Source organism: Engystomops pustulosus, chromosome 4, assembly GCF_040894005.1.
Source record: "Engystomops pustulosus chromosome 4, aEngPut4.maternal, whole genome shotgun sequence".
Taxonomy (NCBI): Eukaryota; Metazoa; Chordata; class Amphibia; order Anura; family Leptodactylidae; genus Engystomops; species Engystomops pustulosus.
The window spans coordinates 88,994,526-89,016,144 of record NC_092414.1 but is presented as its reverse complement, the minus strand read 5'-3'; the positions used below and the strand labels follow the sequence as shown (position 1 = coordinate 89,016,144).

The following is a 21,619-nucleotide window of genomic DNA, read 5'->3' as shown; positions in this document are numbered from 1 at the left end:
GTCTTTTAAAAGGTTTTAAGACACAACTAAAGTATATAAATTTTTTATCTTTGCAATTGTACTGATCCAGAGAATATAGGAAAGGTGTCCTCTCAACCGCAAAAATAAAGCCAATCTGAATATGGCGTAGCAGTTGGGTCTGTTTGCCAATTCCACAACATTTGGAATTTTTCTCCTGCTTCTTAGTACATGGCTCAGAATATTAATTGTGCTACTAGAAAGTACAATTTGTCTGGCAGATAACAATCCCTAGTTTGCAAGACAAAAATATCTAAAAATTACGGCTTGCGGAGTGAAAATTGGAAATATATATATTTTTTTTTTTTAAAGAATGGTGTTAAAAGATATCTACAATATGGATGCAATGTTCCACACCTATATTCGGTGTTTCTGCCTGCTCCCTCCCACCAAATGGAGGCATTAATAATTTGCAGACGGAGCCACCATGGGCTTCTGTGATGTAGACAGGAGCCTCATTTGCATAATTTTAAAAAGACATTTTCTCAAAAACTAAGGTATTAGAAGCAAAGAGAGGACAGATCATGTACCAGTAAGCACATGCCAGTGTGTAAGAAATATATATCCACCCCACACACAGAAAAAAAAAGTTGTACAATAGGAAATAGTTGGGTACCTGGTATAAGAACAGGAATATGCTGTGTCAAAGCCCCAGGCAGCACATTGACCAATTCCGTTAGCATATTAAAACAACACTGCCGGGTCTTCACACTCTTCTCCTTCATCTGCTTATGCAGAGCTTTTACAATGTTCGGTACCTATAGATTAATATAAACCGATCATAAGCATTTACAGTGACATAAGCAAAAAAAAAAATTCAATACTGCATCAAATTTATAAGGAAACAATGGCCGAAAATAAAATTTTGCATCACATTTTCCCACCACATGCAGCCCGGTTTAAGAAAGGAAGCTCTGCAGCAGGGTCTGCAAAACTACTGTTGCTGCACTGAATCTCAGTGTACTGGTGGCTGCATGAAATAACTTGTGAGAATGGTTAAATGGCCATTTTAAATCTCTGGATATAACCAAACTTGCAATTCTGTGGCAGGTAGCAGAATAATTAAAAACACATTTTATTACAGGAAAGAGGCAGATAAAGACACCAACCTGACTCTGCAGCATAGTCAAGGGAGTTTCTCCCTGCTCCATCGCATCAGGGTCACAAAGCCAGCTTTGTACAGGCCTGGTCTGTTTCAGGAGTGATAGATATGCATGAAATACATCAGCCTTAACATTCTCTTCACGTTCTTTGAACCTGGCTATCAATGCCGGAGAGACCGTCTTGTAGAATTCTGGCAGCATCTCATGGCGAGTGCTGACCACAGCATCCAGGCACTTGGCACCCGCACGTCGCACCTTCCAACTCATATCATCATCATCGCTGTACTCATCATCACTACCTAGAGGCAGAAGTTTAGTTTTTTTTTTACATTTTTGTACCTCATCTCAATAAAAGTTACAAAATATGTTTTCAGCAATAACTACAAAAAGATACCATTCTTATAGAATTTTATTGGCTTTAAAGAGAAGTTCTTCATGAGGTGGACCAGCTTATTGCTCTGGATCCTGCTACCAATGGCCCTGGCAAACAACTTGTAAAACAAGGATGGTTCATGGATGGTTATACGCACAAGCTTTATTCACATTTGGAGGCTGGAAGATGGGCCCCAATGTTTGTGCTTCGTAGTACCCACAACTATGCTTTTGGTACTATATTAAATAATCTCATCAGAATTGGGATTCAGTGAGCTGGAAAACCAGAGATACTCAAATATATAAACTGGACTTGGAACAGTATCTGAAGCTTATATTCCCAAGTATGTATATAAATGCCTAAATCTCTGGTTGTGTAACACACAGCCTCAAGCCAGAACCAAATTAAAAAAGAGAATTTTGTCTTTAATATAGTGCCAAGCTTGATTCCATGTAATTCCAAGAAAATACATGGTTTGTGCCAGAAGATAGAGACAACTTTATTCCATATCAGTATAAAAAAATGAACACAAAACACCAAAAAATAAAAAGGAAAGTGATTGGAAAGTAATCTTGCTGATGCGTGGCAGGAGGCTACAACTAAGGATGGTATTTTGTTTGCCAATGTCCCTTTATTATTACCTTAGGATCACTGGATTAAAAAAAAAAAAAAAAAAAGTTCTAGAAATTTAAATTGGTAAAATTTTATATAAGGGAAAATACCTTGATCGTCATCATCAGCACCATCAGCATCCATTGCATTTTCATCTTCATCTTCGTCATCATAATTGTAGTTGGGATCATAAGTCAAGTACTTAAGACAGATATTTATAACAGTGGATACATGTGGATATACTTCCTTGGGACACCTATCAGGGAATTTCAATAGAGGTTACATTATTTAGCTAAACGGTGCCTTAAATTGTGCATTACTACAGTTAGTCAGTAAAGCCACCCACTTAGGACCTGCGATACCAGCCTTACCACATCCATTTAGTACCTTAAGGCACACCTACCACCAGGATGAAGGACTGTATGCAAATGAGCCTGAGGGGCTCCAGGCTTCATAGGTGTTAATGGAGCCTGAAGCCCCCCGGGTTCATTTGCATACAGTCCTTCATTCTGGTGGCAGATTCCCTTTAAATAGGTTGTCCTGTAATTCTGGAAAACCCCAAGGGATCAGGATAGGCATAGGGAAAAACATCCAGGCTAATGAGCAGTGCTGCCAGAACCAGGAACATGAGCAGGGATGGCCCAACCACTAAATCCTGCTATAACACCCATGGAGTTGCCAAGATTTCCTGGAAACTGCCAGCTTTCAACAACTGGAACAAAAATAACAGATAACCCTGAAACATTACATGGTTGATATCCAAAAGGGGTTCAAGAAATAAGAGTTTTCCAGAATTTAAAAATATTGTGGGGGAGATTTATCAAAAGTGCCCAAGAGCAAAACTGTTCTAGCTGTTCATGTAAACCAACCAGAGCTCAGATTTAATCTTCCCATAACAGTTTAGACTAGAAGCGGGGCTCTAATTGTATGCCATGAGCAACTAGAAGAGTTTTGATAAATGAGGCCCATTATCTTTACTTAAAAGGGGAATTCAAGGAATATGAACGTCTGATACAAAAACCCATAATGCGATAGAAAATTGAATATATCAAAACTCAATGTCAGTCACAAAACTGAGCTTAGTTTTATTTTATGATTCACAAAATGTTATGAGCTTTCTAAAAGTAGGAGAAGTTATCATCAAGATGGCCACCACTGGAAACAAGTCCCAAGTAACCCCTCCTACCTCCCAGTAATGATCTAACAGACCGCATTGCTCGGTTACTATAGTAATGATGTGTAACTGCCATCACTGCACATTACCTCACTGAGATGATGTCTCACCACAACATTGGCCATGCAGGATGCTCTGCAGCCAACCACCTACACCCAAACATAGTGATATTCACATGGCCTGCCCAGGCAGGTGCAGGATATGTCCATATCACATGTGACAGCGGCCGTCTTTTGTCCTGAGTCTACGAGCGAAGAAATCAAAAGACTGATTAAACAACTAATTACATATTGGTTTGTATTTTAAGGACCCATTTGTAAGTGAATTATGCTCATTTCTGGAATACCCCTATAACTATAAATAACTTAAAGGACACCTGTCATCAGGTCTGTGTCACTTGTCCTGCCACCTCTACCTGTTGGAGCAGCTCACAAGGATCCCATCCCAGCCTTTATCTAGTCAATTCATACATTAATCATTGTAAAATCATCTATCATTTATCATGTAAATGAGGCTGGTCACATGGTCAGAGGCAGTGATGTCACCCCTGTTACCCCTCCCCTCTCCTCCCCCTGCTCATGTCTGTGTGTAATGTATAGTAAAGCATGGCTGGTGTTTGTGCTGTACCTGCTAACATGCTGCATCCTCCTAATATACAGGTGAGAGACACAGACATCAGCTACACATGAATCTGACATGTTCTGTCTGGAGCTGCTGTATCTCTCCTATACACACACACACATGCACACACAGGCTGCAGGGGGCGTGGCCACCAGCACCAGGAAGCACATCATTATACAGCCTCACATCATTACACAGGCTGTCAGTCATGCACTGGGGGTGTGGCTGTGCCTCCCACTCATGAATAGAGTGGACAGCTTGAATATGCTAATGCTTCATTGGACATTTCACAGGTCATTTGCATACAGCTTTAGGACCTCATTTCTTAGGTTTACAGGCATATAGAGGGACAATGAAGGGACAGAGGCAATGCTCTCTAATGGCAGTTTATGAAAATATATTTAGTTTAGGGGGGTTATTTTGCATGACGGGTTCTCTTTAATAAGAAAATGTTCTCTAAGAACTAAAGGCAATCATATACAAGCCACTGTGGGCTCAGGTGTGAAACGAAGATTGAAATGCAAAAAATAAATAAATACAAAAATAAAAAATAAGTTACCGTCTAACAAACGATTCAAATGCTTGAATGCAATATTCTCTCAGTTCATCATCATCAATGTTACAGAATTTAACCACAAGAGGAATGATCTTCTCCAAGTATTCACCTGCAAAGGAATTTTATAAGAATGTTTTAGGTAAAATGATCTAGTTAAAGATAGAATAGATCATATGAATGTTCCCAGCTTTCACTTACCAATCCTATGACCAGCCTGTCTACTGATAGCAGCTATGCACTGTATATAGGTCCTTGTGGTAGACATTGAATCATTTTTAGAAAGCTCCGCCAAAAGGTGTTCAATGAGATCAATGAATACAATGTTCCCACAGCTCATAACAAGATGACCAAGTGCTATGATGGTTCTTTTCCTTACAGCCAGTCTTGGGCTTGTTAATTGTGGAAGCAAACAGCTCAGGATCGAAGGATGGAAATTAACAAGCAGTCCGCCCTGCCTGAAGACAGACACAAATATTAACCTAAAGATATGTAAACTCCCTCAACAGCTCTACATTAGGGTTGCACGATGCATTAAAATCTCAATACTTGTGCATACTCAGAACGGTTCAATACCAGGTTTGTCATTCTTGGTACTGAATGACTTTGTATAGATGTTAGGGTTAGCGGCAGAAAAGATATAGAGCCTCTATCCACTAGACTATGGGCTTACTGGTTGCCAATGGGAGGATTTTTTCTGACCAGAGCTTCCATAATTCTATTCTAATTCTAAAATTCTGGTATCCGTGCAACCCTACTCTACATCAACCCTGGACAATGAGGGGAAAATTTATTTCTGCGTCAACATCACTTATCTGAAATAGAAGCACGGAAATAACCACAATTTCTAGCACACTACAAGAAATTGCATTTGAAATTATTTTTGCAACTACGCCACCTCCATGCCATGGGGGTGTGATGGAGGTGCAGCCACTGACATTGGGCTGGTGAAGGGCATTTCTGCCCCGTGCTGGCGCATTTGCTAAAGCCTGCAAGCATTCACTGCTGAATTTTTGCCAGTTTTTATGCAAAACTATACCAGGCACGACAGATACGTCAGTAGGTCTAAGCCTCCATACAGCATGTGGACTGAGCGCCAGTTATGATAAAATTCCCCCTATTTGTAGGAATAAAATTACGAGTTCCTCCGCTCAGCACAACAGAATTGGCAGCAATGTTAAGGTTACCTGCTTAGCATATCAGCCATGATGTCCAAGGCCTCCAGCTGCACAGATACATCCTCCTGCTTTGCAATAGCACTTGTAAGACGTCCAGTAATCTTTTTGCAAACATTTGCTGCCAAAGCTGATCCTATGGCATAAAAGATACTTTTTTAATACATTAATATACAAATGGAAAAGTCAGTTTCTGGTTCCGTTAACTCTGCTGGGCGTCAAGATGAACCAATCCAATATTGATGACATGCCATTCATATAATGGAAGATACATAATAGGATTCCAGAAATATACATTAGCAGAACACTAGCCCTGCCTCTCCTTGGCATGTTGAGAGGCAGCTGTGAATAAAATTTAACAAAAAAGCTGTCAGTGGTTACAGTGCATAGGGCCAGGGAGGATACGGTTGGGCATTGATCATATTGAGTAAAGTTATAGTATTTTGGCTTATGTATTTTATATAACAACTATAACTTTAGTTTTTTCCAATATAATTTTCTATAGGTTGGAACATGCATGGGATGACCACATGTGTTTTTGATTGGAGGTTCATTGTAACACACCTCTGCCTGACTAAGAATGACAAGCGTGAGGTTGCATCTCCAATTCTATCAAATCATATAATACATAGAACAACAGAGCAAATATTGAACGGGTTACCTGAGAGTATTAATGGCCTACTCTTAAAAGAAATCAACCACTCAAAATCAGTGGTTTGTATGCAAGTTCACTGAAAAGCACCGCAATCTGCAGTGATAAATGATGTCTTGAGAAGCCCCTCGAGGGCATCGTTGCAGTAATAAATGTTGTTTTAAACAGAGGCTGATCACAGCCAGAGCTGTTCTCAGGCGCTCCGCTCATTACATATTTATGGACGCCTATTGCCGCATGTGCCAGCTCTTCTACACTGGAATGGCAGGGAGGAGCAACTCTACTAAAGCAGCCAGGACACTACAGTTTATGGGGCACTTTCTACTTCCATACACCAAGTAAAAAAAACTGTGGTTTTCAATTAGTGATTTTTTTCTATGGTTGGGTTATCAATTTTGAGGCACCCCCTTCAAGTCTTCATTACTAAGGAAATTCTTTGCAACTTACCACTAGAAGCCGGTGGAAGCTCTCCAATTACAGTTTTCAGGCCAATACTAGATATGTCACGGAGCTGCTCCTTGTCAGACAACATATTAGTGCAAAGAGTGTCCACAATAGTCTCCACTTGATATTCTTTGACTTTACTTACAAGAGGACCAAGACTAAATAAAATAAGAAAAACACACATTTTCAGATTATTAAAAATAGTCAATGGTAGGTTTTAGACCAAATTTAGAATGGATTCACATCATGTTCACAGCATGTTCTTTGTTCGACTGCCATACATCTATATACGTCCTATTTGCACATGCCCTGGCACAATTCAGGTGTCATATTAAACAGAATATCCCCTTTAATATGATATATGGATTGTGTATGGATGCTTCACGTAACCAGAGAGATCTACCCTTAAACCTGTACTAAGAATTTTTGATTTTTATGTGTAAATTTCTATTACCGATTGTAACTTTAAAAGTGGATATCTGGTTCTGCTGAGCATTCATACATAATCCTTATGTCATATAAAAGGGGAGACTATTCTGTTTAATATGACACCAGAATTGTGTGCAAGGGTTCAGGAGATACAAGTCATTTGAAGAGTACCCCCCCCCCCCCCCCAGCCTGTCAGCTAAAGACAGAATGTAGAAGCAGCTGCAGGAAAGACTTTCACTTTCCATAAGTACATGCACCCTCTGCATCTGTAGCTGAACCTATTGTACATTTGCTTTGGTACAAATGCTTTTATTAATACAAAAAAAAAAAAAGTCCCACGCCATGAAAAAAAAAAAAGTAAAAATTAAAGAAGCGCATATCAGAAAGTCAAAAATTGACCTGGACATTCAGGCACTAATGACCGTCAGACACAAAGGGTTTAACCAGCCTGCATCAGACAGTGATAAATCTGGTGCAGCAGAGATTTCAATAAAGTCGAGCTGCAATATCTACAACAAGTGGACTAGCATGGGACCTCTTTTCAGAGAACAGTAATTTTTTTACTCAAAAATTTACAGCGGAGGATTGGTGCTTGTGTTGGATGCATTATGACGTCAGGTCTTCTATTGCAAACAGGGCAGATGTTGTCCGCACTGGTAGGGTGCTTATATTCAGAGACAAATAGAACATATACTGTCATTTTTGTATACTGTACAGTTCTCTTGTTACAAGTCGAAGCCAATGGTAGGTAAACTGAAGAGGTAACTCTGTACATGTTCTATGGTAATAATTACTCAAAATCTAAAAGTACTAGCTTTCGATCACTTGACGTAACCTACCATTTCACAGCTAGGTTCTGAACTTCACCATTCTTATCTTCCAAAAGCTTTAAAATCATCTTTACAACTTTTCGCTCACTATCATCATCCAGTTTAATGGAGTCCTTCTGAAGCTCCGTCATTAAGTCATTAGTTGCCATGAACCTGGAAAAAAAAAAATGCAAAAAAAAATTACAAAAGTAAAACAACCCTTCACGCGTCTCAAAAGACAGTGCTTTTGACCTTTTGACCAAATTTATTAGGACTTGAATAGCAGGTTTTTTGTATACAAGCCTTGAAATAATCACAATTTCTAGTGAATTGACAGTAACTGTCCCCCTTCACACCAATGTGTTTTGAAAGATGAGATTCTTATCTTTAAAATTACACCGGAACCACAGCCTAACTAAAGCCCTTTTCAAACAAAATAACTAATTAGAGGGAGAAAGTGACAGTGGCTGATTTGCATAGGACTTGAGGCTTTTTTTCCCTTTTTCATGGATAAACTGGTGAGCTTTAACAAAAATTATGCAATAATAGAAAAGATATTTGATATCCTACTTAAAGATGCTGGCAGTTTAGTGGCAGAGCCCCTTTACATGAGATCAGCAACGGTACAATGGGATGAAGAAGGGTTCCAAGTAACAATACTAAAAGAGGTGAGGGACTAATGGGGCAATGGCATGGACAGCGAGCTCCATAGCGTCATCAGTTGGTCTGGAATGACTCAAAGCTCCGGGTACCAACATCATATTGTGAAGTTACAATGCACTTGCACGGCTCTGCCATGAAGAATAGTGATAAATGTAAAACAGAGGTCCACAGAATGTTTATACAAGGGGAAGGGGGGGGGGGGGGGGTTAAGCCTCATGGTTATGTATTCTAATGATGTGATTCAGACTGAATAGCAAGGTCTGGACCCAACCCATGACGGATTTACTGCATCCCTCGCTGAGCAAGGGCTGCTCTTGGAGGAAATGGACATTGCGGCATACATTTATAGATTTTGCCGAAAATGAGAAGGTAGAGAAAGATGGCAAAGAAGAATCCCTATGTGATAACAAAACTTTTGCAGCTTTCAAAGCGCATAGACAGTGGGGACTATATATGTGATGCCTAATCTTTGCAGTAGCAGCAAGCCCTTAAAGGGGTATTCCGGGAATATGAACGTCAAACAAAAATCCTTAATGATATAAATAAATGAATACATCAATACTCAATGTCATTAGTCACAAAACGGAGCTAAAATAATAGGATTTTATGATTTACTAAATTTATGGCCTCTCTAAAGTAGGTGGAGTTATCACTAAGATGGCCGCCACTGGAAACTACAAGTTCCATGATGCTTTAGTTCTCAGTAACTCCTCCTACCACTTATGCTCTGCTAACAGTGATGATGTAACAGACTTTCCTGCTCTGTTACCATAGTAATGATGTGTAACTGCCATCACCACAACACCGACCATACTGGATGCACTGCAACCAACCGACTACAGCCAAACGTAGTGGTGATCACATGACCTGCCCAGGGAGGTACAGGCCATGTGATGTGGACATGTGACCAGCAGCCATGTTCTTTTCTGCGACGGACCGCGCAGAGGAAATTAACGGACTGATTAAAGGGCCAGTAGCATTTTAATTCTTCATTACAGTCTATGTCACCAGCATTTTCTGCTAAAGGGAGCAAAATTTTAAATAACAACTAATTACACATTAGCTTATATTTTGAGCGCCCACTTGTATATGAATTATGCTGATTCCTGGAATACCCCTTTAATATCCACAGCTGTCAGTTGCTCAGAGGAAGACTACAGTGCCATTTCTTATGCTGGGAAGCAACTACTTCATAATGGGGGAGATCTATCAGAAGAGATAAAACTCTTCTAGTTGCTCATGGCAACAAGAGCTCAGCTTTCATTTTATAAGCCGCAATAGGAAAGTTGAGCTCTAATTGGTTGCCATAAGTAACTAGAACAGTTTTGCTCAGACGCTTCCTATAAATCTTTCCCATTTTATTTAACACTTGCAACACATTGGGGGAATTTAACAATATGTCTCAGATGCCGCCAGTCTCTAGCCACGCCAGATTTTTCACGGCAATAATGAATTCTAGTGCTGTTCCTACTTTAGACTTAGTTTTGTGGTGTCGGACAGTGTGTACTGGCAGGGTTTCCATGGCATCTGGTGGGTGCTTGTTAATACTTGTGGTTGTGACGTGTTAGTACATTGTACAATATTGATTTCTTGAATTGGTCTATGTCACAATAGTAGTACCTGTCATATATGGTGTTACATTGGCCTGAATATTGTGAGGCCAACATCAGGGTTGTTTATACACATATTACTGTACCTTTCCAGTTTCCCACACTGTCCGTATTTGCGTTTGTTTTTAGATGTCTTTAACGTTTTTTTTTTTAGTATTGATGTATTTGTTGTGATATATTGTCAATTGATATTGTAATAAAGATGTGTGTGCTCTTCTATGGAAGCTTGATAGGGGTTAATTCGATGTTTTGGGGCTTACCTATTTTTTTGAGCAGAGATAGTTGATTAGATGACTGGGCTTAGCGACGCCCCCTGCTCCTCTTCAGCCAATCCCGAGTTATTCATATATTTGAAAAGCTCACATGTTTCCCAAGGGGGCAACTGCTCCTTTCCAGCCCCTCCCAATTGGCAACTGCCTAGTCACACAGCAGATGCTAATGTTATATTGTACCTTTCATATCTATTTTTCTGTAAAATCAATTTTTTATACAAAAACACTTTGGCAGTGTATGTACTATGCTCTGTGGGGACTGGGGGAGTGCTAAAAATGGGTCTCCTGGTGACAGGTTCCCTTTAAAGGGAAGCATCCAGTAGCAGAGGATCAGGATTAGTCTAATGAACTTACTCCTCTCTGCATTGAGCTGCACACAGCACCTCCCCACTGTTCTGAATGACCTGTGATGTATCCAACCAGAATCCTGCAACACTTGTTACTGAGAAGTCCCTCTGCTAGGAGTAAGAGCAGAATGCTCTGAAATGCTCACCCAGAGCAACTCCAGGAGCAGCAGACCTGGATAATAACTTCTCATCACGGTCCTGCTGCAACTATCACTTACAAAAATTGTTGGTTACACAGATCCCCAGGGCCAATACCAAACACTGTCTGCAGGTTTTTTATGGTCAGAACTACTGGTAAACGTGTTTTGTTTTTTTTTCTTTAACAACATCCTGAGGTAAGGATATTGCTAGTTTACTGGTCAAAATGTTGATGACAGGTTCCCTTTACATTTTATCTACAACTGGAGTAGTACAGTACAACCACTGATCCAGGCAAAACTTGTTTTAACAGGCTTCACATGCATAAAGTTATACGTGTTTGCAGTACTGAGACGCAATGAAGAGGAGCACAGGCGAGTATCCTTACATGGTTTATTTTTTTAAATGGCTGATTTCCATTTAGAATATTGTCTTCATGGGAATACCCCTTTAAAGAACTTTAATGAGAAAGTATTTTTGACGATTCTAAATCCATGTAATAAAAGGAGTTCTCCAGTCATAGCAACTGATCTATCCAAGTTGGCCTAACTTACTGATCAGTGGGTGGCAAATTGATTGCAACCCCATGGAGCATGAGAACAGGAGTCCATGGTACCCCCGTCGCAGCAGAGATAACCGGAGAAGCCATCTGCGCATGCACTGGCTGCTCATCATTCGGCGCTGTTAGAGATAGATGAGGGCAGCGCTTGTCTATCTCCATCAGCTCCATAGAGATGCCCTTTTGTTTTAAGGCCTTTACTGTGCATCTACTGTGTCAGTATGATCACAGAAATACCAAATTTACATAGGATTTGGCGTGTCTAAAAAGAATTTGGAACTTTGAAAAAAAGGCTCTATAGCGCAATATTTTTACACCTGCTGCATTTCCATATGTAGAGATTTGTAAGGTGCCAACTCTTCTGGGACAAGCTGATGTCTTCATTGATACCACTTTGACAAATCTGACATTCTTTATTAAAATCTCAAACGTGGAGAACCATCAAAAAAGCAGCGCTTCTAACATTAATTTGTTATGATGTTCACCTGCCATACTTGTAAAAGGGTTGTTCCCAAAACGAATCATTGGCATTGACATTTTATACAACAAACAGCATTTTCTACCTCAGTAAAGGTATTCTTCCTTAGCTTTGCCAGTCCAGTTTCTTTTTATTTTTGTACCAGTACCCACCTTTTTTGGGTTCTATATCGAATAGATGAGGGGCCAATAGCCATTTGGATCCAAAAAAATGTTTCCTAAGGATTTCTACAACGACCATTATGAAAAGCTGCCACAAGCTTTCCAGTTGTAGGTTTCTATAGGTGAGCTCTTGGGACACGTAGAGGATGTGTGTATTATACCTTCCTACCGTTTCTTTTTTTTTTTTTATATAGCACTATGGGACATCCTGGCTGCGGCATAAGGCACCGCACTGGTGCGGGGTAATAGTGATAAGGATTAGTTGAATTGTGTTTCCATCTTGTATCTCGAAGGAACATTTCTACTTCTCGGTTACAGACAGGACACTGTGCATCGTTTCATCCATTGTCGCCTCCACACATTTACTGCTGTGGCCTCTGTGCCACCCACTCTCTTCACCTAGTGCCACCTCATAGCGCAGCCTATGACGCCGTGTTCACAACACATTTATACCATTCATTTAGTGGCTATATTTAACAGATACATCAAAAGCAAGTGGATGCTATTTTACATGGAGTTGCACATATTTAACGCTGCCCGTTTTACACAGGGAACGGAATCTAACCGTAAGAGAAGAGGCTGCACTGGCTTCTCAATACACATCTATCCAAACAAACAATCCAGGAGGATTGGTGTAAAGAGGACCTTAAACCGATTGGGGACCTTCAACCAACTACAGGTCCATATAAACTTGTGGTTTAGAGTCCTAAATCAGCTTATAAGAGGTCACCAAGTGGGTTCCATGTATAAAAAAAATAAAATAAAATTTATACTTATACTGTAGCACACCAACTGGCATCTGCAGCCATGTTTGTGGTGTGCCTCTTTGCACGATGCTGTGTGAAGCAGAGATTAGTCCCCGGCTCCATTGCACATGTATCGTACTACTCCTACTGGCAGGGCATGGAGCTCTGGATGGAAAGCTTTTTTTTTTTTTTTTTTTTTAATTGTGCCCACCTCATAAAGATCCATGGGTGGTTTAGTGCCCCAAATCACCCTGACTTGTACTTTAACAACCCTAGTTGACCATAGTACCAAGTACTGTGACACAATGGGGGAGATGTATTAATGAGTCAATTACTAGACAAGTCAGAATTTGTGGCGTATGGCATTCCAGGTGCAATTTACTCTAGTATTCTGGCGTACAAATATTAACAGATCTTCCCCAATATATTTGGATCTTGACTACTTTGGTACCTTAACAGATAAACTTATCCCCTTGTCGGAGCAGACAACTTACTATACTAATACTAACAAGTGGTTATATTAAAGAAGTCTTAAAGAATTTTACACCTCGTAGTAATATCTACAGGTAAAAGGTTAAGTCCTCCCCACATCACATAAAATTATCTACCACCGGGGCAGTGTTCCTTAATTATAACCGTTTTTTTCTCATATGCAAAAGAGTGGACACGAGTCAACTTCGGAAGAGACTAATCATGTTTCTCCAGGTTACCAGAGAACCACACCTCCTTTTGATTGACAGCTCCATGTCTCTTCAAAACTCAGCCTGGGCAGACAGGAAGTTCTCTCCCTGTCCTTCAAGAATGCTGTCCATCTCTCTGCATGGTGAATTTAGCAATGAGCCACCCACGTGGGCAGTTGTGGAAAAGTTTGGAAAATGATTTTACTGATGGGTCGACAACAACGGTACAGTGGGGAGTCAGTGAGTAATGTTTATGTGCCTGTCCTTGATGACAGGGTCCCTGTAAGGCAGGCACCTCCTGCTCCAGTACTGGACTTCCCTGGGCTGCAGAGCTTCTGTGCCTATTCATGATGGGGTGTACGCCTCTTGATTAATTAGACCCATTTGCTGCTATGAACTGGAATAGATTTAGTTATTAGTTAGGCAACAGGTAAAGGTAGTCTAACCTCAACATGCGCACTTTAAGAAAAGTGCAGATCCTCCAAAAGTGGCAAGATTGCCCTGCGCCTAAACTTGTCTCCAAAATCATCTGCGTCTATCCTTTAGGCAATTGTGGGGTAAAAAGAAACTAAAGCAGTAATAACAAACAGAACATCCAATCCATGGCCTCCGCAGGGATGCTTTACTGACAGGTGACAGCGGAGGCCATCAATTGTTGCAGTCACGTCCATGTATAGCACAAGATCACTGCAGGACTGGAGGGTGAATTCACTTTTCTTTCAGAGGTTTCAGCTGATCAGTTCTGCTACAGCAGCAGTACCTGACCAAATGGACATAAACTGTGCCCAATTACAATGGGCTACTATGGAGCATTTACAGACAAGAGTCTGTCACTATGGCAGTTCCAGGTGTCACAGCCCGAGTGTGTTAAAGACAGCCCTGCAACAAAGGGCAGCAGTGACCCCTCACTAACAGGAGAAGTAAGGACCCTCCCGGAATAATGGCCATCTGCAGGGATCCAGCAATGGGCTGATATAGGGCAATGGCCGACTGTGCAGTTCCGCAGTAGAGAAGCGCAATGTGCATGAGGACACGCTTGGTGCCCGCTCACACTGGGCCGTGCAGTGACACCGCGCTCCGCACACGTTTCTCAGAGCCGCGGCCTAGTGTGAGCGCCTGGCAGTGAGTGACAGGCCGCACCCCCGTCTTGGACTCACGCCGCCGTTCCGTCTCCGGTCGCTCCCCGTGACCGTCCGCCTGCATGGGAGCAGAGTCTGCACCGTGCGGCCCTCACCTGAAGTCCTTGTCGCTGGACGTCATCTTCTCCAGCAGGTTGGAGATGTGGTATGAGGCGCTCGCCATGTTGCCGTTGCCTCCGGTGACGATGCTGGTGAATTCTCCCCTGCCGGGGCCCCGAGTCTGGAATCCCCGGGTTCAGCCGCAGACAAGGCGCGTTACAGCGGCAGTAGTCGGGAAGAGGGACGGGCGCGTCCACGATACTGTAGTCACAAGCGCCTTCCCCGTGTACGTGCGCGTCCCCGACTGTCCACGCCCAGATCCGCTCCCACAGAAGCCACGACCTCGCAGGCTGATAACAGCCAGGCCTCCGGGGAGGGAGGAGAGGAGACAGAGCGAGCCTTCCTTCTCACTCACAGCCCGCAGCATAGGCGGAGCTACGCGATAGGAGGCGAGGCCTGCCTCCAGTGCCACCAGCGGATTGGCTGAGAGACCCATCATTCTACTTCTGATTGACATCCCGTCCTGAAGTCACTTGTTGTGTAGATAGCGCTGTCTGTGGCCTGGTCGGGTATCAAATAGTTCAATATAGCGGAACTGCTGGGTAGCCATGTAGTGCCATATAGCTAGGGGTTCAGTATAGGGGGGCAAAAGAAGTGGGCCCCCAACCCAGGTGAACCAGTATTCCACCATACAGCGACCATACTGGTTCTCCTCAGCCCTCCTCATTAATAATCGTAGTATATAACAACATAGTGACTTATAGGAGACAGCTCTGTACTCATTTCCTGTCTTTCCCGTATGACCGGCGCCATAAGCTCTAACTTATGCCAGCGAAATCATGGAATTGTTACAGAGAACCCATCAACTGGATTTGGGACACTAAACCTCCCAAATGTCCCTATGGAGCATTTATACTAATCCAGGTGTAAGTCCAATGAAACAGCTACAGAGCTCTCGCCTCTCCTCAATGCTTCACTGAAGCTTGAACACTCCGGCTTCATAGTACATGCTGTGTGCCTACAGTGCTTGTGCAGTGAGGCCAGGGTGTACTACTCCGGCTTCATAGTACATGCTGTGTTCCTACAGCGCTTGTGCAGTGAGGCCAGGGTGTACTACTCCGGCTTCATAGTACATGCTGTGTGCCTACAGTGCTTGTGCAGTGAGGCCAGGGTGTACTACTCCGGCTTCATAGTACATGCTGTGTTCCTACAGCGCTTGTGCAGTGAGGCCAGGGTGTACTACTCCGGCTTCATAGTACATGCTGTGTGCCTACAGTGCTTGTGCAGTGAGGCCAGGGTGTACTACTCCGGCTTCATAGTACATGCTGTGTTCCTACAGCGCTTGTGCAGTGAGGCCAGGGTTTACTACTCCGGCTTCATAGTACATGTTGTGTGCCTACAGTGCTTGTGCAGTGAGGCCAGGGTGTACTACTTCGGCTTCATAGTACATGCTGTGTTCCTACAGCGCTTGTGCAGTGAGACCAGGGTGTAGTACTACGGCTTCATAGTACATGCTGTGTGCCTACAGTGCTTGTGCAGTGAGGCCAGGGGGTACTAGTCCGGTTTCATAGTGCATGCTGTGTGCCTACAGTGCTTGTGCAGCGAGGCCAGGGTGTACTACTCCGGCTTCATAGTACATGCTGTGTTCCTACAGCACTTGTGCAGTGAGGCCTGGGTGTACTACTCCGGCTTCATAGTACATGCTGTGTTCCTACAGCGCTTGTGCAGTGAAGCCAGGGTGAACTACTCCGGCTTCATTGTACATGCAGTGTGCCTACAGTGCTTGTGCAGTGAGGCCAGGGTGTACTACTCCGGCTTCATAGTACACGCTGTGTGCCTACAGTGCTTGTGCAGTGAGGCCAGGGTGTACTACTGTGGCTTCATAGTACATGCTGTTTTCCTACAGTGCTTGTGCAGTGAGGCCAGGGTGTACTACTCTAGCATTATAGTGCATGCTGTACACCTATATCAATTGTGCGGTGAAGCCAGGGTGTACTACTCTAGCATTATAGTGCAAGCTTTGTACCTACAGCACTTGTGTAGTGAAGCCGGGAGGTATTACTCTGGCCTGATCGTAGCAGGTCCACAGGAAGGTTGTACACAGCCTGGTAGTAGCTTCAGGCTGGGCTGGTAGAGATGGAGCTGGTCCAGATGGTGGATCTCAGCTCTGGAGCTTAGTCTCCTGATTGCCCTAAGGTATCAGGCAGCTGGCCTTGACACTTCTGCTTCCTGGTATTGGGTCTGGGTGGCAGCTCTGCAGGAGCTGCACACTCAGGCCCGGCGCCAGCACCCGGCTAACCCGGGCAAGTGCCGGGGCCCCGGGGTACTGGAGGGGCCCACTCGGGCCCCCGGGTCAGCAGGACATCTGCCCCGCTGCCCGGGAGGTTCCTTCCCTCCGAACACAGATCGCGATGAGTACCTGTGCAGTCAATGCTTTCCCCGGCAGCACTGCTGTGAGCAGTGACAACACAGACCTGCATCTGTGAGGTGAGGGGGGAGACATAACAGGGGCCAGGGAAGGGGGAGAACATGGGGGGCTGTGTGTATACAGGAGGGGGTGGGGCAGTGTGTATACACGGGGAGGGGGCAGTGTGTATACAGGGGGAGGGGGGGCAGTGTGTATACAGGGGGAGGGGGGGCAGTGTGTATACAGGGGGAGGGGGGGCAGTGTGTATACAGGGGGAGGGGGGGCAGTGTGTATACAGGGGTAGGGGGGGCAGTGTGTATGCAGGAGGAGGGGGGTCAGTGTGTATGCAGGGGGAGGGGGGGTCAGTGTGTATACAGGGGAGGGGGGGCAGTGTGTATACAGGTAGAGGGGGGGCAGTGTGTATACAGGGGGAGGGGGCAGTGTGTATACAGGGGGGGGTCAGTGTGTATACAGGAGGAGGGGTGTCAGTGTATACAGGGGGAGGGGGGTCAGTGTGTATACATGGGGAGGGGGGGCAGTGTGTATACAGGAGGGGGGGATGTGTACATGGGGATGAGGGGTCGTGTGTCCACGCGGCGGAGGGGGGGGGGCAGTGTGACTACTGGAGGGGGGCCCACTAGAGCTCTGTCGCCCAGGGGCCCACTAAAACCTGGAGCCAGCCCTGTGCACACTGATCATGCTTCTCTATCTACTCTCTCTGCAGACTAGCTCAGACCTCCTGTGACTAGAATCCAAGACCATGTGCTCCACCCACCAGAGGTTTATTTCCTCCCTTGGTCAGGTGGGATATTGCTTTACAATATCACGAGAATAACGTCTCAACTTACACCAAACCTGGGTTTAATTCCTGCCTTACAACTCTTTTACAATCGGGTGACCCAAGAAATTGAGAAACTGCCCCTCAATAGGCACTCACAAGAGAATTTGTCCAGGGAGGAAAAAATAGCCATACAAACCCTGTGGTCTAATCCCGAATTTGTAATCAAGGAGGCGGATAAAGGCGGGAATGCGGTTCTCTGGCCTCAGGAGATGTATCTGAATGAGGCCAGACGGCAATTAAGTAATCTAAAACACTACTTCCCCCCCTTCCCTCTGACCCTACTGGGGTCTTTAAAAAGAAATTGGATCATCTTTTGAACAAAATTATGGTATCATCTCAAACAAGGAGTTTAAATTCTTATCAGTGGAGCACCCAGTGGAGCTCGGGGATACTCCAAGAAATCGGTCTCAAGGGCCTTTCTAAGGGCACGCGATTCACAAAGAGAAGACCTTCTGAAACCCAGAAAACATACAAATGAACCTATAAATGGCATCATCACTGCTTACAATAACCAATGGCAGAACATTCGCTGTATCTTGAATCGAAACGGGAACATACTCCTGGCGGAACCGAAACTGTGTGACTTAGTTTCAGAAAAACCATGCCTGATGCCTCAACTGTGGCCACCCACTTTCGACACAAACATGCAGGTAAGACCCGGGGAATTAAGGTTGTGGGCCTTGATATTGTGAGGCCGAACATAAGGGGTGGCAGTGTAACCTCCGAACTCTTAAGGAGGGAGGCTCGCTGGATTTACAATCTTGGGAGCCTCGCTCCCCGGGGAATTAACGAGGACCTCTTGTTTTCAGGCTAATACAGGCAGCGATGACCAAATTTTGAAACAAATAACATGGGATCTTCAGAAATAGGTGAGTGCCTTTAGATACTTTCTTTTCTTTTTCTTTTTGTTTATTATGATCCCTTGGTTTGTAAAACATATAATGATATTATCAGGAACACTATTTTTCCCTGCTGGTTTTCCTTTTTTTCTCCTTTGTCACATTCATGTTTTTCCTATAATTCTTTCACATCTGGGATGTAGTTATCCCCTGGTAGCTCTGGGATCCTTATGGCCCCTTTATATTTATTTACATCTTCTTTTCACATACACATAAACGCTGTTACCTAGACCTTTTTTCCTTCTTCACACTTAACATTGGTCTTTTATCACACATATAGATTTCTATATACCGTATATACTCGTGTATAAGCCGAGTTTTTCAGCACAAAAAATGTGCTGAAAAACTTCACTTCGGCTTATACACGAGTCAAGAAAAAAAATAAAACCCGTAATACTCACCATCCGGTGTCCCGATCTTCAGCGCGGGTCCCGATCTTCAGCGCGAGGCTCCCGATCCTCGGCGCAGTACCAGGCGGCGGCGGGTCCTCTTCTCTCTTCTGTAGCCGGCAGATCGCGTCCATGTGATCTGCCGGCGGGCGCACAATAAGATGCAGCGGTGTCGCGGCTGATGACGTCATCAGCCGCGACACCGCGGTATCCTAGTGCGCGCCTGCCGGGAGATCACATGGACGTGATCTGCCGGCTACAGAAGAGAAGAGGAGCCACCGTCGCCGCCTGGTACCGCGCCGAGGAACGGGAGCCTCGCGCTGAAGATCGGGACACCGGATGGTGAGTATTACGTTTTTTATTTTTTTTATTCGCTTGGCAGGGGGCAGGCTGTATACTCTATGGGGGCAGGCTGTATACTCTTTGGGGGCAGGCTGTATACTCTTTGGGGGCAGGCTGTATACTCTTTGGGGGCAGGCTGTATACTCTTTGGGGGCAGGCTGTATACTCTATGGGGGCAGGCTGTATACTCTATGGGGGCAGGCTGTATACTACATTGGGACTGGCTGTATACTACACAGAGACTGGCTATATACTACACCCTCGGCTTATACTCGAGTCAATAGGTTTTCCCAGTTTTTGGTGGTAAAATGAGGGGTCTCGGCTTATACTCGGGTCGGCTTATACTCGAGTATATACGGTAATTTCTTTGTCCTTCCTATCCCTTAATGTTATCGGATATGAATACTGATTGTTGACTATTTTGGATGTCTTCTATAGTTTCCTTTGCCCTTTTGATATCTACTTATAAGATTCTTCATACAACCATGATGCTGTGCGGGTTGCCCCATGACCTGGAGGGCTTGTGTTCCTCTCGACTCTGGACCTTGACCGACTATTGATGCACATTCGTCTTCACCTGACCCCTGGGATTCCCCATAGATGACCGCTGATTTAACGAAAAAAAGGATAACTACCTGTTTGCCACTGAACTTACCATCAGACTCTATTCGAATCCTTTGACTAGCCTCTAAGCCTTCTGGACTTTATTGATTTACTTACCTTTTCTGTTTTATATATTTTTTGGTACCTTCACCTATTAATGAATTTAAGATTATGAACTGATTATATATACTATGTGCATCAAAAAATCTCTTTCTAGATTCTGTGAACTAATTTCAATGTTTTTGTATTTGTATTTGGGCAACTGTTGAATCCTGAGGTGACCACCTCCCCTTCTTGCATTTCAAGGGTTTATCTTCACCAACGTCCATTTATAATATGTATATATATATTTTTTAAATTTTTTAGGATAATGAATGTGTGACACTATCTTGCACTTTAGATATTCTCTTTTGGTTTAATTGGCCTTTTTTTGATAGTATTATTAATGATGCAGGACAATGCACTTTTTTATGCACATTACTGGAAGCCATCCTGTGTAAAATTCATTATGGTTATCACTCAGTTTTAACTGTCTTTGTCCCTTCTTTAGTTTGATTTGGGAGATCTTATAGATACTCCGGGCTTACCTCTTTATTTGAATTGAGCATCCCAGCGCAATATGGGACCTCTATGCGCGTGCGCATACTGATGGTTAGCTGTCCCACACTTACCTTGTTACATGTGTGGGCACGTCGCAGGCGCATATACATAGAGCTGGTGCGCGTGCACAGATCTAAAATTGTGTGATAAAATCACCGTGTATGTTGTACTGTGCATGCGCATAATATCGCAATACTTCAGACTTGAATGCTATGGCCCATGCGCACAATCCTTAGCGCGATTACCTGATCGGCACGCGTGGAGACAACTTACAGCTGCTGTGTATCAGGAGCACACAACTTGATTGGAGGTAGGTGGTCACCCCGGGATACTTAAGGCAGGGCCCCCCAACATGCAGACACTTACCCCTGAGGAAGTCGCAGGACTGCGACGGAACGCGTGGGGTGCCTCCAGCCACAAGTAACACTGTGACCGTATCTTCCCACTCTTTGACTCTGTGACCTCTTTTGACTTGCATATCCAGGATGTTGTCTATATTCATGGGTTAACCCTATTACTTCTTAGTTTTCCATCCTTAGGGATCTTTTGGTGACCGAAATAGGGACTACTGCAGGAGTCCTTTTTCATCCAGGACATTTATGCATTGGTTATTTTGATTTGTGGGAATTGATTGTGTACCTTTCAAACATTTGTGGCTGAATGATCAACCTATACTGTCTTGGTCCACTTGTTGTTTTCTTATGTGTGTTCTCACACTTTTTAATTGTTTTTAAGGTTTTTGA

General features: G+C 43.7%; 1 protein-coding gene and 1 long non-coding RNA gene across 2 annotated transcripts in view; one reads left to right on the top strand and one right to left on the bottom strand.

The window, feature by feature from the left end:
- The window catches only part of CAND1 (cullin associated and neddylation dissociated 1), a 22,539-nt gene extending 7,360 nt beyond the window's left edge, over nt 1-15,179 (bottom strand). The window contains exons 1-9 of the mRNA XM_072146662.1: nt 14,852-15,179; nt 7,994-8,137; nt 6,729-6,883; nt 5,642-5,765; nt 4,656-4,912; nt 4,461-4,566; nt 2,217-2,362; nt 1,128-1,420; nt 635-776 (exon numbers count right to left, since the gene is read on the bottom strand). Coding sequence (XP_072002763.1) covers nt 635-776; nt 1,128-1,420; nt 2,217-2,362; nt 4,461-4,566; nt 4,656-4,912; nt 5,642-5,765; nt 6,729-6,883; nt 7,994-8,137; nt 14,852-14,919 — 1,435 coding nt within the window. The 5' untranslated portion in view covers nt 14,920-15,179. The remainder of the gene's footprint in view (nt 1-634; nt 777-1,127; nt 1,421-2,216; nt 2,363-4,460; nt 4,567-4,655; nt 4,913-5,641; nt 5,766-6,728; nt 6,884-7,993; nt 8,138-14,851) is intronic.
- Nucleotides 15,111-21,619, top strand: LOC140126799 (uncharacterized). The gene is made up of 4 exons (XR_011854899.1): nt 15,111-15,721; nt 17,927-18,693; nt 18,853-18,912; nt 20,112-21,619. It is a non-coding gene; the product is annotated as an uncharacterized lncRNA (long non-coding RNA).